This window comes from Macaca mulatta, chromosome 15 (genome assembly GCF_049350105.2).
Source record: "Macaca mulatta isolate MMU2019108-1 chromosome 15, T2T-MMU8v2.0, whole genome shotgun sequence".
NCBI lineage: Eukaryota > Metazoa > Chordata > Mammalia > Primates > Cercopithecidae > Macaca > Macaca mulatta.
In genome coordinates, this window is record NC_133420.1 from 93,559,273 (window position 1) to 93,576,165 (window position 16,893).

Sequence of the window (16,893 nt, forward strand, 5' to 3'; positions counted from 1 at the left end):
TGGTCTCTCTTGATGAATGTTTCGTTTCAAGCAGTATGCTTGAAAATGTGCATACTGCTGTTGTTGGAAGAAGACTTTATGAATGTCACTTAGATCTAATTGATTGATGATGATCAGTTCAGTTATATTTTTATTGATTTTCTGCCTATTGAATTTTTGACAGAGGGGTGTTGAAGTCTCTGACTATAATTGTGAAATTGTCTTTCTCTTTCAGTTGTATGAGTTTGCCAACTATTTTGATACTTTATTGTTAGGTATATACAAATTAAAGATTGTTATGTCTTCTTAGAGAATTGACCCTTTATCATTATGTATTGCCCCTCTTTATCCCTGCTAGTTTTCCTTGCTTTAGAAGTCAGCTTTGTGTAAAATTAATACTGCTCTCCTACTTCTTTTGATTAATGTTAGCATGGTATAATGTTCTCCATCCATTGACTCTTAATAAGCTATGTGTCTTCATAGTTAAAATAGGTTTTCTGTAGACAACACATAGTGGAGTCTTGTTTTTTGATCCACTCTGACACTCTGTCTTTTAATTTGTATGTTTAGACATTGACATTCAAAGTGATTATTAATATAGCTGAATTAGTAGCTACCATATTCGTTAACTATTTTCTATTTGTTGCCCTTGTTCTTTGCTCTTGTTTTTGTCTTCCACTCTTTTTCTTCCTTTAGTAGTTTTAATTGGACATTTTATATGATTTGGTTTTCTCTCCTTTCTTAGCATGTCAGTTATACTACTTTTTTTTTTTTTAACCTTTTTTTAGTGGCTGCCCTGTCGTCTGCAATGCACATTTACAACTGTGCAAGCCCACTTTTGAATAATACTATTCTGCATCACAGGGAGTATGAATAACTTACAAAAACAAAATAATCCTAATTTCTCCGTCCCATCTCTTGTAACATTGCTAGCATTTATCTCACTTATACAGAAGTGCGTGTGCACATACACAGTATGTACACACAACGCACACATATAAGTATACATAACCACATACATTGTTGCTATTATTTTGAAAAACTGTTATCTGTTAGATCAATTAAGAATAGGAAAAATGAGTTTTTATTTTACCTCATTCCCTCTCTAGTGTGCTTGCTTTTGTTATATGTAAATCTGAGTTTCTGACCTGTATTGTACTTGCCTTCTCAGGTTTTAATTGAGCATTGTGTATTGTTCTTTTTTTTAATATTCTTACTATAACAATTATACTTATTTTAGTGGTTGCTATGGAGCTTGCAGTAAGTCTGCTTTCAGATAACACTGTACTGCTTCATGGTAGTGCAGATACCTTACAACATAATATTCTCAATTCATTCCTCCCTGGGATTCTATAAAGTTGACCTTTTAAACAATAGGTAAGTCATATGACCATCTTTTTTTCCTGCTCCTTCACTTCTTAAACCTTTTAATAAGTTGCATGTGGTTTTTCTTACCCTAAAGTTTAAGTGTTAAATTGACCAGCAATTTAGGAGCCATATATTGTTTCTCAAAGAAGTTGAGACTGGTTATGATTTTTAAGATTTACTGAAAAACTTTTAGTGTCAGATATTGGTTCATTGTCAGATCCAGTAGCATTTGGCCTGGCATTATGACTTTATCTTTTTTGGTACATTTTATTCCCTTTTCCATCTTTAAAACTAGTAGTTAGGTCTTCCAGCTTCTTAACTTATGTTTTGGCCTGTAAAACTTCTTTCTAAGATATTCTTTTTGGTGCTGCCAGTTTATCTTTCAAATATCGATTTTATTATGTCACTTCCCCATTAAAAAACTTTTAATGGATTTCCTATTGCCTGGAGAGTAAGTTCAAATTACTTGGCAAAACATGTTAGGTCTTTAGTAGTCTGGACTTTGTGTATATTTCAGGATTTTTTTCAGCACTCTCCTTGCACTGCATAGCCATATCCAACCCTTATTTGTGCCCAATACACACTCTTACTTCTGGTATGAGTGATACTCTCTTGATACTGCTCCTACCCAGACTCTACCCTTCTCTTCTTGGCAAAATATGAAGATTTCTCTGCCCTTCTCTCCCATCATTTCCTATTAAGTGAGCAACTGCCATCCTTCCACTTCTTCCTCCCTTTGTATATATCTGTTGTAACACTGACCATCTTGTATCACGATTATGTAGTTTATGTCTTTGTTTTCCTTTAGAATTAAAGGGAGGCAGACATGAATGGGTTTTCATTTATCTCTGTATTCTTGGCATCCAGTATAATCACTGGCACTTGATGGGTTCTCAAGACGTGTGTTGAATTGTTAAATTTAGCAATTGTTTTTCTTTTAAAGCAGTCTGCTTGGGCTTAGTAGGGAGATAGATGCTTGAGAAAGGAGGAGGAGAAATTTCAAGACATATGACAGTTTCTCATCTTCAAAAGCTGTAAAGAGTTTGCTTGCTTGTGAGCTGTTTTAAAAAGTGAGCAAACCAGGATCATCTCTCCCTTTCTAATGTCTTTTTGGGAATTTATTTTGTGTGTCAACTTGGGTAGACCACAGCACCCAGATATTTGGTCAAATGCCATCCTAGATGTTTCTCTGAAAATATTTTCTGGGTAAGATTAACATGCAAATCAGTGACTTCGAGTAAAGCAGATTGCCCTCCATAATGTAAGTGAGCCTCATTCCGTTAGTGAAGGCCTTAAGAAAAAGACTGACCTTCCCCAAGGAGAGGGAATGGGGAATTCTGCTAGTAGACTGCCTTCAGTCTCATACTGCGACTTTTTCCTTCAGCCTGCCTGCCTATCCTTCAAATTTTGGACTTGCCAGCCTCAACAATCATGTAAGCCAGTTCCTTAAAATAAATCCCAATCAATCTCTCTCTCTCTGTCTCTCTCTCATATCTCTGTACATATCCTGTTGGTTTCTCTGGAGAATGCTAATATAGGAAGTTCACTTCAGCTGTTCCTGTAACTGTTCACTCTATACTTTTTTTTTCTGAGTACTCTTCCCCTGATAGAAAGTTGTCTGGGACTTCCATGAGTGAAAAGTATTTTTAAATATAACTTTTCCCCTTGCCTACTTTATTTTTTTAAGGCCTGATTTACATACAATGAAATGTAAAGATCTTATACAGTTCAGTTATTTTGGCAAAAGCAGATATATACCCATGTAACCCTCATCTCTTATGAAGATATAAAACATTTCCATCACCCCACAAAGCTCCTTTATGATGTTTTTAATCAGTCTCCAGAAGCAACCACTCTGATTTGTACATTCACAGATTAGTTTGGCCTTTTCTTGAATTTCATGTAAATGGAATCATCCAGTATAGTCAGCTCTCTGGGTCTGTGGATTCCATATCCAGAGATTCTACCAGCTGTGGATTGAAAATATTCATAAAAACTCCAGATAATAACAATACAACAGGCCGGGCACAGTGGCTCACGCCTGCAATTCCAGCACTTCGGGAGGCAAAGGTGGGCCCTCTTGAGGTCAGGAGTTCGAGACCAGCTTGGCCAACATGGTGAAACCCCGTCTCTACTAAAAATACAAAAATTAGCTGGGCGTGGTGGTGGACACCTGTAATCCCAGCTATCCAGGAGACTGAGGCGGAGGTTGCAGTGAGCTGAGATCGTGCCACTGCACGCCAGCCTGGGTGACTCTGTCTCAAAAAAAAAACAAAAACAAAAAAACCAAAATAATACAAATAAAAAAGCAATGTGGTATAGCAACTATTTACATAGCATTTACATTGTGTTAGGTATTATAAGTAATCGTGAGGCACTTTAAAATATAGGGGAGGATATGTGTAGGTCATATACAAATACTGTGCCTTTTTGTATAAAGGACTTGAATATACATAGATTGGTTTCTACAGTGGGTCCTGGAACCAATTCCCCACAGATACCAAGGGATGACTGTCTGTAGTGTTCTGAGTTATTAAGCAGAAGGTGTTTGGGATTTACCTATGTTGTTTAGAGTGTCAGCACTTTGTTCCCTTCTGTTGCTGAGTAGTAGTTATTGTATGACGATACCGTGGTTTATCGTTCTTCTACTGATGGACGCTTGGGCTATTTCCAGTTGCTGTTAGTTGTTTTTCATCTCATCATTTCTAATGGATGTTTAGTAATATCTCTTGCATTTCTTTGAAAATTAATGGTGTAGAACACTTTTTCAAGTGCTTATTGGCTATTCATTTGTCTTGCTTTGTTTCTTCATGTCTTCCCCCTGACTTTTTTTTTTTTTTTGAAAGGGGTTCTCCCTCTGTCATCCAGGCTGGAGTGCAGTGTCACAATTATGGCTAGCTTTAGTCTTGACCTCTCAGGCTTATCCCACCTCGGCCTCCAAGTAGCTGGGACCACAGGTGTGCACCACCATGTCGATAATTTTTTGAAGTATTTTTTTTTTTTTTTTTTCGAGACGGAGTCTCGCTCTGTCGCCCAGGCTGGAGTGCAGTGGCCGGATCTCAGCTCATTGCAAGCTCCGCCTCCTGGGTTTACGCCATTCTCCTGCCTCAGCCTCCCGAGTAGCTGGGACTACAGGCGCCCGCCACCTCGCCCGGCTAGTTTTTTGTATTTTTTAGTAGAGACGGGGTTTCACCGTGTTAGCCAGGATGGTCTCGATCTCCTGACCTCGTGATCCGCCCGTCTCGGCCTCCCAAAGTGCTGGGATTACAGGCTTGAGCCACCGCGCCCGGCTGAAGTATTTTATAGAGACAAGATCCCACAGTGTTGCCCAGGCTGGTCTCAAACTCCCTGGGCTCAAGCTGTCCTCTCGCCTTTGCCTCCCAGAGTGCTGGGATTACCAGCATGAACACTGCACCCAGCTCTTTTCCCTTTTTAAAAAGTCATGGGCCGGGCATGGTGGCTCACGTCTGCAATCCCAGCACTTTGGGCAGCTGAGACAGGCAGATCATTTGAGGTCAGGAGTTCAAGACCAGCCTGGCCAACATGGTGAAACCTCATCTCTACCAAAAATATAAAAAATTAGCTGGGTGTATTGGTGTGCATCTGTAAGCCCAGCTACTTGGGGGGCTGAGGCAGGAGAATCACTTGAACCCGCGAGGCGGAGGTTGCAGTGAGCCAAGATTGTGCCACTGCACTCCAGCCTGAGCGACAGAGTGAGACTCTGTCTCCAAAAAAAAAAAAAATATATATATATATATACACACACACACACATTATGTTTCTTCTTGACTTGTAAGAGTTTGTGTATTCCAGATAAAAATCCTTCATCTGATATATGTTGTGAAGATTTTCTACATTCTTTTTTTAATGTTGTCTTTTGATGTGCAGAAGTTTTAAATTTCTCTGAAGTCCAGTATATCAGGGTTTTCTTTCAGGATCAGTGCTTTTTATTCCTCTAAAAAACTATTGCCTACCTAGTGGTCACAAACATAGATTCTTACATTTCCTCCTAGAAGCTTTACAGCTTTAGCTTTTATGTTTAGGCCTGTGATCCACCTTGAATTAATTTTTGTGTATGGTCTGAGGTGTAGGGGTCAAGGCTCTTTTTTTCCTTTATGGATATCAAGTTTTCCTAGCACCATTTTTTGAAAATACTTTTACCATTGAATTGCTTTGGTGCCCTTATCAGAAATCATTTGACTGTGTATGTGTGGGTCTATTTGTACACTAGTTATTACACTTTTAATTATAGAAGCTTTATAGTATTTTCATGATTGAAAGCATTAAGCTCCTTTGTAGTTTTTGTTTTTCAGTATTTTCCTTGCTGTTTTTGTTTATCTTCCTTGCTATTTTCTTTTTCATATGAACATCAGTAATAACTTACCCAATTCTAATATAAAGCTTATTGCTTATTGGTATTTTTGGAGTATCATAATAAATTTATAAATTACCTTCAGGAGAACTGATACAATGTTGAGTCATCCTATCAGTGACCTGGAAATGACATTTCCTTTGTTCAAATCTATTTTTATGTCTTTCAGGGGTTTTCCCCCTATAGTCCCAGCACTTTGGGAGGCTGAGGTAGGCAGATTGCTTGAGCCTGGGACCAGCCTATGCAACATAGTGAGACCCCATCTCTACAAAAAAAGAAAAAAATTAAGAGTGCTTGTGCACACCTGTAGTCCCAGCTACTTGGGAGGCTGAGGTAGGAGAATCGCTTGGGCATAGAATTCGAGGTTGCAGTGAGCTGTGATTGTGCTACCATACTCCAGGCTGGGTGACAGAGCGAAACCCTGTCTGAGAGGTTTTTCTCATCTAGATTGTGTTGCTGTTTATAATTGAGGGCATTTCTCTACCATTATATCCTCTGATTATTTTTTGTATGTGTGAAGGCAGTTGATTTCTACATGTCAATTTTATATCCTACTACCTAACTGAATCTTGTATTTTTTGAGTTAGTTTAACCATTGATATCCTTTGGTTCTCCAGATATACCAGGGGTTCACAAACTTTTTCTCTAAAGGGCCAGTCTGTTTTTATGCTGCTCATAAAGACATACCCGAGACTGGGCAATTTACAAAAGAAAGAGGTTTATTGGACTTACAGTTCCATGTGGCTGGGGTGGCCCCAGATCATGGCAGAAGGTGAAAGGCAAGGAAGAGCAAGTCACATCTTATATGTTGCCTTCCCAACAGTCCCCTAAGGTCTTAACTCATTTTAGCATTAAAAGTCCACAGTCCAAAGTCTCATCTGAGACAAAGCAAGTCCCTTCTGCCTATGAGCCTATAAAATCAAAAGCAAGTTAGTTACTTCCTAGATACAATGGGGGTACAGGCATTGGGTAAATACAGCCATTCCAAATGAGAGAAATTGGCCAAAACAAAGGGGCTACAGGCCTTATGCAAGTCCGAAATCCAGCAGGGCAGTCAAATCTTAAAGTTCCAAAATCATCTCCTTTGATTCCATGTTTCACATCCAAGTCACACGGATGCAAGAGGTGGGTTTCCATGGTCTTGGGCAGCTCCATCCCTGTGGCTTTGCAGGTACAGTCTCACCCCAGCTGCCTTCACTGGCTGGCGTTGAGTGTCTGTGGCTTTTCCAGGAGCAATAGTGCAAGCTGTCAGTGGATCCACTATCCTGGGGTCTGGAGGATAGTAGCCCTCTTCTTGCAGCTCCACCAGGCAGTGCCCCAGTAGGGACTCTGTGTGGGGGCTCCAACCCCACGTTTCCCTTCCACACTGCCCTAACAGAAGTTCTCCATGAAGGCCCCACCCCTGCACAAACTTCTGCCTGGGCATCCAGGCGTTTCCATACAGCTTCTGAAATCTAGGCAGAGGTTTTCAAACCCCAGTTTTTGACTTTTATGTGCTCACAGGCTCAACACCATGTGGAAGCTGCCAAGGCTTGAGGGTTGCACCCTTTGAAGCCACGTCCTGAGCTCTGCGTTGGTCCTTTTCAGCCATGGCTGGAGTGGTTGAGATGCAGGGCACTAAGTCACTAGGCTGCACACAGTATGGAGACCCTGGGCATAGCCCATGAAACCACTTTTGCCTCTTAGGCCTCTGGGCCAGTGATGGGAGCGGCTGCTGTGAAGACCTCTGACATGCCCTGGAGACGTTTTCCCTATTGTCTTGGGGATTAAAATTTGGCTCCTTGTTACTTACGCAAATTTCTGCAGCTGGCTTGAATTTCTCCTCAGAAAATGGGATTTTCTTTTCTATCACATTGTCAGGCTGCAAATTTTCTGAATTTTGTGCTCTGCTTCCCTTATAAAACTGCCTTTAACAGCACCCAAGCCACTTCTTGAGTGCTTTGCTGCTTAGAAATTCCTTCCACCAGCTACCCTAAATCATCTCTCTCAATTGAGTTCAGAGTTCCACACATCTCTAGGGCAGGGGCAAAATGCCGCCAGTCTCTTTGCTAAAACATAAGAAGAGTTACCTTTGCTGTAGTTCCCAAGAAGTTCCTCATTTCTATCCAAGACCACCTCAGCCTGGACTTTATTTTCCATATCATTATCAGTATTTTGGTCACAGCCATTCAACAAGTCTCTAGGACGTTCCAGACTTTCCCACATTTTCCTCTTCTTCTGAGCCCTCCAAAACTGCTGCAGCCTCTGCCTTTTACCCAGTTCCAAAGTTGCTCCCACATTTTTGGGTACCTTTTCAGCAGCACCCTACTCTACTGGTACCAGTTTACTGTATTAGTCTGTTTACATGTTGCTGATAAAGACATACCTGAGACTGGGCAATTTACAAAAGAAAGAGGTTTATTGGACTTACAGTTCCACGTGGCTGGGGAAGCCTTACAGTCATGGCAGAAGGTGAAAGGCAAGGAGGAGCAAGTCATGTCTTACATGGATGGCAGCAGGCAAAGGAGAGCTTGTGCAGGGAAACTACTGTTTTTAAAACCATCAGATCTTGTGAGACTAATTCACTATCATGAGAACAGCATGAGAAAGATGTGCCCCCAAGATTTAACCACTTCCCACTGGGTTCCTCTCACCACACATGGGAATTGTGGGAGTTACAATTCAAGATGAGATTTGGGTGGGGACACAGGCAAACCATATCATTAAGGTAGTAAATAATTTAGGCCTTGCCTAGGTCACATTCTTTTGTTTCCCCCCTTTTTTTTTTCTTTACCACCCATTAAAAATGTAAAAATCATTCCTAGCCTGAGGGCCATACAAAAATAGATATCAGGTGTGGTTTATTGACTGCTGCATATCATCTGCAAATAGAGTTTTATTTCTTTTCTACCAATTTTTATGCCTCTAATTGTCCAGTTGGCTAATAAATTCTAGCACAGTGTTGAAGTTACGGATATAGTGAGCATCCTTGTCTTGTTTTTGATATTAGTGCAGAGGTCTCTAGTGTTTTCCTCATATTTAAGATCCTGGTCTTAGGACTAAGGTACATATTTTTTAAAATCATTTTCAGCAAGCATTCATCAGCTGTCATCTTGTTGAATTTTAAAAACAAGAAATGAGTGTTTTATTTTGAGAAAGGCTTTTTGAGCATCTCTGAAGGCAGTGATAGGAATTTTCTTCATTGTGTCTTTTTTATGGCCTATTATTTTATTAATGTGGTGATGGATTCTGTTTGCTGATGTTACTGGGAAATTGTGCATTAATATTCATGAATGATACTGGTCTGCTTTTTTCTTTGTACTCTTTATTAATACTTTATAACAACAATTAGTTTTCCTTCATTTTCAATACCTTGGAACAGTTTATGGAGCATTGGAGCTATTTGGTTGGGAAGTTGCCTTGAATTCCTCTGTGAACGCCATCAGGGCCTGGTGCTTTTATGGGGGGCAGTTCCTTAATTTTTTCTAGGGAAACTGGTCTGTTTAAACTTTATATCTTTAATTTGCTCAGTTTTGGTAATCTATATTTTTCTAGAAAAGTACTGATTTCTTCTGGGTTTTCAAATTTATTAGTATAGAGGCCTGCAAAATAGTCATGTGATTTTATAAATTTATTGTTTATTTTTCTTTTTATCTTTTTGTATATTTGTGTTTTCTCTGTTTTGCTCTCTTTCCCCACTGCTCCTCTCTTAATTTAGCTAGCAGTTGTCTTATTTTGTTAATTTAGGGAAAAAAACTTCTATTTTTAAAAATTAGGTCTGTTTTTGTTCTGTATTTCATTGATTCCTGCTTTCATCTTTGCTTTCTTTTGGTTACTTTGTTGTTCTTTTTGACCCAAGTCACTTTTAAAAATTTATTTTACTGAAAAAAGACAGATATTTTTGATTTGGTATCTCCCTGGTCACTCAGACTGGAGTGCAGTGGTGTGATCATGGCTCACTGCAGCATCAAACTCATGGGCTCCAAGTGATCCTCCTATCTCAGCCTCTGGAGTGGCTGGGACTACAGGTGTATGTCACCACTCCTGGCAAATTTTTAAAAAAACTTTATCTAGAGATGGTGTCTCGCTATATTGCCCTCAAGTGATCCTCCTGCCTTGGCCTCCTAAAGTGTTAAGATTACAGGCATTAGCCATTGCATCAACACCCCCCAAAATTTATTGCTATGAATTTTCCTCTTATTACTGTTTTGCATGTATCTAATAGTTCCTGTTTTAAAAAAATTCTGTAATTTCAGTTTGTACTTCCTCTTTCACGGAAGTCTTTAATAGAAGACCTTTTAATTTCCGGAGGAAAGCTGTTTTATTGTTAATTTCAACAAATCAGTTTTATTAAATTGTGATCAATGTCATTTATTTCTAATTTTATATAACTTTCCTGTATTTCTTGTGTGATCTCTAGTACTCGATTTTGTAAGTGTTTGATGCTCACTTGAGAAGGTATATTTCGTATTATCAGTACATAAAGTTTTGATATATACAGATTGAGCACCCTCATCCAAAAATCTGAAATCCAAAACTTTTTGAGCACCAACTTGATGCTTGATGCCACAAAAGGAAAATTCTGCCAGCCGTGGTGGCTCATACCTGTAATCCCCACATTTGGGAAGGCCAAGGCAGAAGAATCACTTGGGGCCAGGAGTTTGGGACCAGCCTGGGCAACATAGTCAGACCTTGTCTCTACAAAAAATTAAAACATTAGCCAGGTATAATAGCTCACGCCTGTAGTCCTAGCTACCCAGGAGGGAGGACTGCTTGAGTCCAGGAATTGGAGACTACAGTGAGTCATAATTGCACCACTGCACCCCAGCCTTGGTGACAGAGTGACACCGTGTCTCAAAAAAAAAAAAAAAAGGAAAATTCCACATCTGACCTCATATGACAGCTCATAGTCAAAACATAGGCACACAACACAGTTACTCAGTATCCCTGGGGGAAGAAAACCTTTCCAGCCCCTTTCAACTGTGACATACATTCCTCACACACCCGGATTCTCCATGCAAGCATGCCTGTAAAGAGTAATAAAATGGTACGTGTGTAGGCTGCATATGCCAATGGCAGGTTTCTCATAATACTTCACATGAAGCCCAGACCTATGTGCATTACACACTTTTGTTTTGTTTTTGTTTTTGCTTATTCTCTGTTCTGTTGTGTAAAGATATTGTTTAAAATGCCAAAAAGGCCTGCATGGTACCTATAGGGTAATGCAAGTATTCCAAAATCTGAAACACTTCTGGTCTCAAGCATTTCAAATAAGGAATACTTAACCTGTATACATCCACATGATCTACCTCATTGGTCATTTTAAGTCTTCCTATATCATCCTTATTTTTTGCTCGATTGACGTGTCTTGTACTGAATGGAGTATTGGAGTTTCTTATTTGTCCGTTTATATGTATATATCTTCTATACGTCTCCTGTAGTTTTCTTTATAAAGTGGTTGCTGTGTTATCTGATGCATAGATATTCACAATTTTTATGTCTTCATTGTGAATTGTGACTTTTAGTATTAAAAAGTACCCCTTTTATATTTAATGCTTTTGCCTTGAATTCTGTTTTTTCAGAAATAAGATAGGACTTTTAAACAATTTCCACTTGCCTGAAATACCTTTGTTCATACCTTCGTTTACCCTTTCTGAATCTCTGTATTCAGGAAACATACAGTATGTGATTGGGCTTGGCTTTGTAAGCCAAGTTGAAATTTTTTTTCTTTTAGTGGGTAAGTTAGGTTTATTTACATTAATTTTTATTACTCACAGATTTGGCCTCAGTTGTCACAATATTTTATAATTACATGTATTGCTTTATTTGTTATGTTCCTTTTTTCTATGAGGTGTCTTCTATGCTCTTTAAAACATTTATTTTCTGGCATTTATGAATATTTATATTTGTTTTAATTCTCTATTATTTTACTTGAACCTGGGAGGCAGAGGTTGCAGTGAGCTGAAATTGCGCCCCTGCACTCCAGCCTGGGCCACAGAGCGAGACCCCGTCTCAGAAAATAAATAAATAAATAAATGTATTGTTTTAACTCTCACCAATTAACCTGTACAACAGCATGCTTATTATATTTTCCTCTTTCTCTCTCCCATTTTCCATCCAATATTTGTTACAGCATGTAACATTTGCACATTTGTTTTATACCTTCACCTTAGTGTTTTTGTAATACATTTGGATGTATTAAAATCCTCACTATAGTAAGTTCTTTTGGCCAGGTGTGGTGGCTTACTTTGGGAGTACTTTGGGAGGTTGAGGTGGGAGGATGGCTTGAGCCCAGGAGCTCGAGACCAGCCTGGGCAACATGGGGAGACCCCATCTCTACCAAAAAAAAAAAAAAAAAAAGCCAGGTTTGTAGCATGCATCTGTAGTCCCAGCTACTTGGGAGGCTGAGGCAACAGGATTGCTCAAGCCAAGGAAGTCAAGGCTGCAGTGGGCTGTGTTCATGCCACTGGACTCCAGCCTAGGTGGTAGAGCAGTGGGCTGTGTTTGAGTGCCACTGCACTCAAACCTAGGTGATAGAGCAAAACCCCGTCTCAAGAAAAAGTTCTTTTGCTGAAGTTTGTAGAGTTATCTCTTGGTTAGATGAATCTTATTCTCTAGACTGTTTCTTATTCTCTAGATTGTTTCTGAAGGGCTCATGAGTGCTCTGTTTCTATATGGCTAAAATTGGTTTTCTATAACCTTGATAGTTGAGGGACAAGTTGGTAGACAAAATCTTCGGTTCACATTTTCCAATATTTTTTTAAAAAATTGCTGTTCCATTGTTGCCTTATTTTATATTTTGTTTTTGGAGTCTGATACAATGTAATTTTTTTTGTAAGTTACTTGATCTTTTTACTGAAGACCTTGAAGATTTTTTTTTTCTTTGAAATCTGTTTTACTAGGTTATGTTTTGAAGTTGTTTGTTCTATGTTAATATTCTAAGGTGCCTGGTAGTCCCTTTCAATGTGTAGATTCAGCTCTCCTTTTATTTCTGGAATGCTTTCTTGGATTACAGTTTTAAATATTAGTTCTGTTTCGTTGTTCGGTTTTCTTCTGGGATACCAAATGAATACTTCTTTTTGACCTGCCTTCCATTTTTACCACTATCGCTAACCTTTTTTTACTTTGCTTTTTCCCATTTTAATTTTCTTAGTATTTCTCCTGTCTTTATGCCTGTTAATAAATTTTCCTTTGAATCTGTTCTGTTGGGCATCTTGTAATTGTCTTCATTTCTAAGGTAATTTTGCCTTTTTCCTCCATTTGTTTTCTGAGTCTAGTCAGTCCTTTTAATTCTTCCTTCTAGTAAGAATTTCTGATTCATGGTGGGGTTTTAAATATGCCCAAATGTTTGTATGGATACATTTGTAGTTGGAGTGTGATCATAACATTTGCTTCTGCTTCATGGTTGGGTTTTTTTTTCCAAGAAGAATTTTCTGATTTTTTTTTTTTTTTTGGTAATAACTGTATGGATCTGTTTGCCCTTTTCTTCCTCATTTTTGTGCTGTTTTGTAAGATTTCTAGCAATGACTTCCTTTTCTGTCAGTGTAATAAAGTCTAGATTCCTTAGTAAGTTTGCGTTGGTGTGAATGAATAATACATATCTCACTCAACGTTTTTGATTGGATTTTTCTTGCAGGACCCTGAATTTTCTTTTTTTCTTTTCACCTTCATCATCCAAATGCCAGAGGTTGCCTCTTCCTTCTTTTTTGGTTTATTTTACCCTGAGAAGCTTTGGTTTTGAAGACTGTTACTTCAATAATATACTTTTAAGTCCCTGCCCTGTAAACCTTTCTTTGACTGGACACTATAGTGGTATTTTCAGATTTAGGGTGGACTTACTTGGTCTGCGTTTGCCACAAAGCCTTGCAGCAGAAGCACGGTGGGCACACGTGTGTGAGATTGCTCCCTGAGATTTAAAAATTTACGGTTATTTCAAATGTGGGTATTCTCTGTCTGAAGGCTGAGGGTGTGTTTTTGTTTAGTTTTATCTATTTTAGTTTTAGTTTGACTGCCACTGTCAGTTTCCTTGGAAGTTCCCAGTGATGACTAAATTCTCAGAACTGAGCTGATACTTTCTAGCTTGAAGGGAAAACTAGTAAAACATATTTTAAGGTATTACGTGATCAACTGAAAATTACAACTCCATAATGACAATCCTATTCAGTACTGTTATAGCACTTTGCAGTTTTGCCAACACTTTCATATGCTTTTTTTATATAATCCCCTCAAAAAATCTATTTCATAGATGAAGAAATTGTGACATCGATTAAATTCCTGATGTCATGCAGCAGGTAAGTGATAGGACCAAGTTACCACAGGCTTTCTCATTTAGAGCCTGTGCCTTTTCTCCTGTACCTCATTTAACCTTGTTGATTCACACTAAGTGTCCAAACTGCCCATTAGGTTTATAGCGAGTATATTTAAAGTCACACAGGCATGAACCTTTATGAAGTCTGGTTTGGATTGTGGGTTATTTTTTTGATCCTTTTACAAAGATTAACTGTTATTTCTTCCTTTTACCTTACAGGACCAAGCCATATGTCCTTTTATGTTCGAGCCCACAAAGGGTCAACACTTTCTCAGTGGTCTCTTGGTAATGGCACCCCAGTCACAAGTAAAGGAGGAGACTACTTTGTCTTTTATTCCCATGGACTCCAGGCCTCTGCATGGCAGTTCTGGATAGAAGTGCAGGTGCAAATTTCCCAGCATTGTTTGTTTCATTGATTAGGTTCCCAGGTGGTATTTAGCAAGAACCTTGGGTTCAGTATCTGGCTTCCGAGAACTGGAGAACTAATTGATTTTCTCTGGCAGGTCTCAGAAGAACATCCTGAAGGAATGGTCACTGTGGCCATTGCTGCTCACTATCTATCTGGGGAAGACAAGAGATCCCCTCAACTGGATGCTCTGAAGGAAAGGTTCCCAGATTGGACATTTCCCTCTGCCTGGGTGTGCACCTACGATCTCTTTGTGTTTTAGTTTTGTGGATGAGCTCTAAGTACGTGCCCAGTGGATACTCCATGTGACATGGTTTCTCCCTATGTTACGTGGATGTTTGTAACGTAAGTCAATGAATTTTAATGAGCATATGTTCAAAGAACTTTCTGCGTTAACACTTTTCAGGGCCAAGCACTGTAAGGGTTTAGCTGTGGCACAATGATGCATGGCCTGTTGACACTTGAAAATGCCAGTCTTCTGGCACTTAAGCACATGTGGGTACTGCCACTACACACACGTCATTTCATATGACCTTAAGGACAAAAGCCAACAAACCACTTCAGTAGGTGCCCCGTTAGGATCAAGAAAGATGTACACTGTTAGACCATTGTTAATGAGACAAAAGTTGTTTCCAATGTAAGCCCCAAAACCATTTGTTGTATTCGTGGATGGTGGGTAAAATATCATTCACTGGGGTAGTGATTCCCCTTGAGACTATAACTCTGTGTAGGTCACTGGGAAGTGATTGCCATAGGGCTGGGAGAAAAGAGAAGCATTGCGCTCTTGAGGCTGTAGCCTTTTTCTTTGTCGAGCTGTTTCTTCAGGCAGCCTCTCAGATGTGCTTTGTGTCTCTGTGCTGAGGCCTGGACCCTGTGCTGAGCTGGTGACTCACTGTCCTGACAAATGGACACCCAGATCCACTGCTGTGCTGCTTTCCTGAGGTGGTTTTCTATGCCTGTTTTCCTCTGAAACATGTCTGTTTACCCCTCTCCATCTTACCAAGTTGAAAAGGGTAGTAGTTTGGCCACATATCCCTCTGGTTTTCATAGGTTCTTTTGGTTCAGAATATTGTTTGTGCCAGTACATGACCTTAACTTCCTTCCTCAGAGCACTGAGCTGCCACCTGGGCTATTCTGGGGTAGAAGGAAGGCTGGGAGTAGTGGGCATTTTATAAATATTTATCCTTTTTTCTTTGTTTCCTAGGAGTCTTGTGTTATACAAGGTTAATCCTTTATGGTATAATCTTATTGATGCACTGGGCCTTTTTGTTTTCCAGCCAGTTGAATAGATTAGTTTTTCTCAGTAATTTACTATCCAGCAGGCTGGCTTTCCTGAGACTTGAGGTTGTGGCTTATACTGGAATGAGACCACTGTACCTGTAGGTGGTTCAGATCCTGCATAGTGGCAGCATGAGGACTTAAAGGTGGTTTTCATTTTGAAGATGGCTATGTAGCTTGTAAGGTGTATCACAGCAGTACCTCTCATGGCTTTTTGGTTCCAGCAGTGAGGGGATTGGTGAGATCAATGGTAAACTATGCAAGCTTTCTTTTTATCATTAGGAAATGTGAAACATTGGACAAATTTTAACAAGGACAAAAAGCTGAAAGAAAAGGCACAGTTAACAAAACAAAAAAGGGTAGCTAGATTTATCTTGGGTGATGGAGGAAATGAGAGAGGAATGGTCTTGAAAGGTGGTCTGTGGATCTATCTGAATAGAAAGAGCACAGTAAGTGTGCATCGCAGGAGAAAACGTCCTTGAAGCTGCTTGTTTAATGTGTATGATATGCTTTTTAAAATCATGCTCCTCATTGTCTGCCTAATCTTGTGATTCCCTAAACTAACTGGGCCCACGTAGATAGGGCTGCAGCCAGAGCTGAATAATAACACGTTAGGCTGTCACATGCATCAGCACTGCACACTGGAGTCATTGCTTTTCCTTGACTTTGTAGAAATCACAAGTGCTTCAGGAGTCTGGCTCCTGCTACTTTTATCCGTCAGGTAGCACAAAAGGTTTGCAGGGTTTGTATCTTGTATAGAATCACAGTTGTGGAGAAAAAGTAATGATTTCTCAATGAATTTTAAAATATGGGCCTATTTTCCATCCCCGTGGTTTATCTGATATAATTAGTGTTCCCTGTGATTTCCCCCCGCTTTGGGAAGGATGCCTTTACTCTTTATCAGTAATAAATTATGACTGTTTTCGTATTGCCTTTGGGTTATTTTCCTGTGTAAACCATTGTCTTTTGTTTTGGTTTTCTTTAGCATTATGAAACTTTGGTGTTGTACAAGGTCAGTAATAAGATGCTCACTAGTCTCAGGGCTTGTGTAATATTCTGGGAGGTCATTTAAATGCCAGAGATGGTCAAGCAATTATACACAGTATTTATGACTCAACTGTTAAGTATACCATTTGTCTGTCACAGTAGATTCTGAGATTAAAATTTTTTTATAAGAGTGATCATTTAAATAATTTCTAAAAG

At 39.3% G+C, this 16,893-nt stretch overlaps 1 protein-coding gene across 2 annotated transcripts in view; it reads left to right on the forward strand.

The window, feature by feature from the left end:
* ERMP1 (endoplasmic reticulum metallopeptidase 1) overlaps positions 1-16,618 on the forward strand; it is a 57,112-nt gene extending 40,494 nt beyond the window's left edge. For both annotated transcript variants that reach the window (XM_028835179.2, XM_028835180.2), the window contains 2 exons: positions 14,226-14,389; positions 14,510-16,618. In XM_028835179.2, coding sequence (XP_028691012.2) covers positions 14,226-14,389; positions 14,510-14,674 — 329 coding nt within the window. In that variant the 3' untranslated portion in view covers positions 14,675-16,618. The remainder of the gene's footprint in view (positions 1-14,225; positions 14,390-14,509) is intronic.
* Positions 16,619-16,893: the final 275 nt, after the last annotated feature.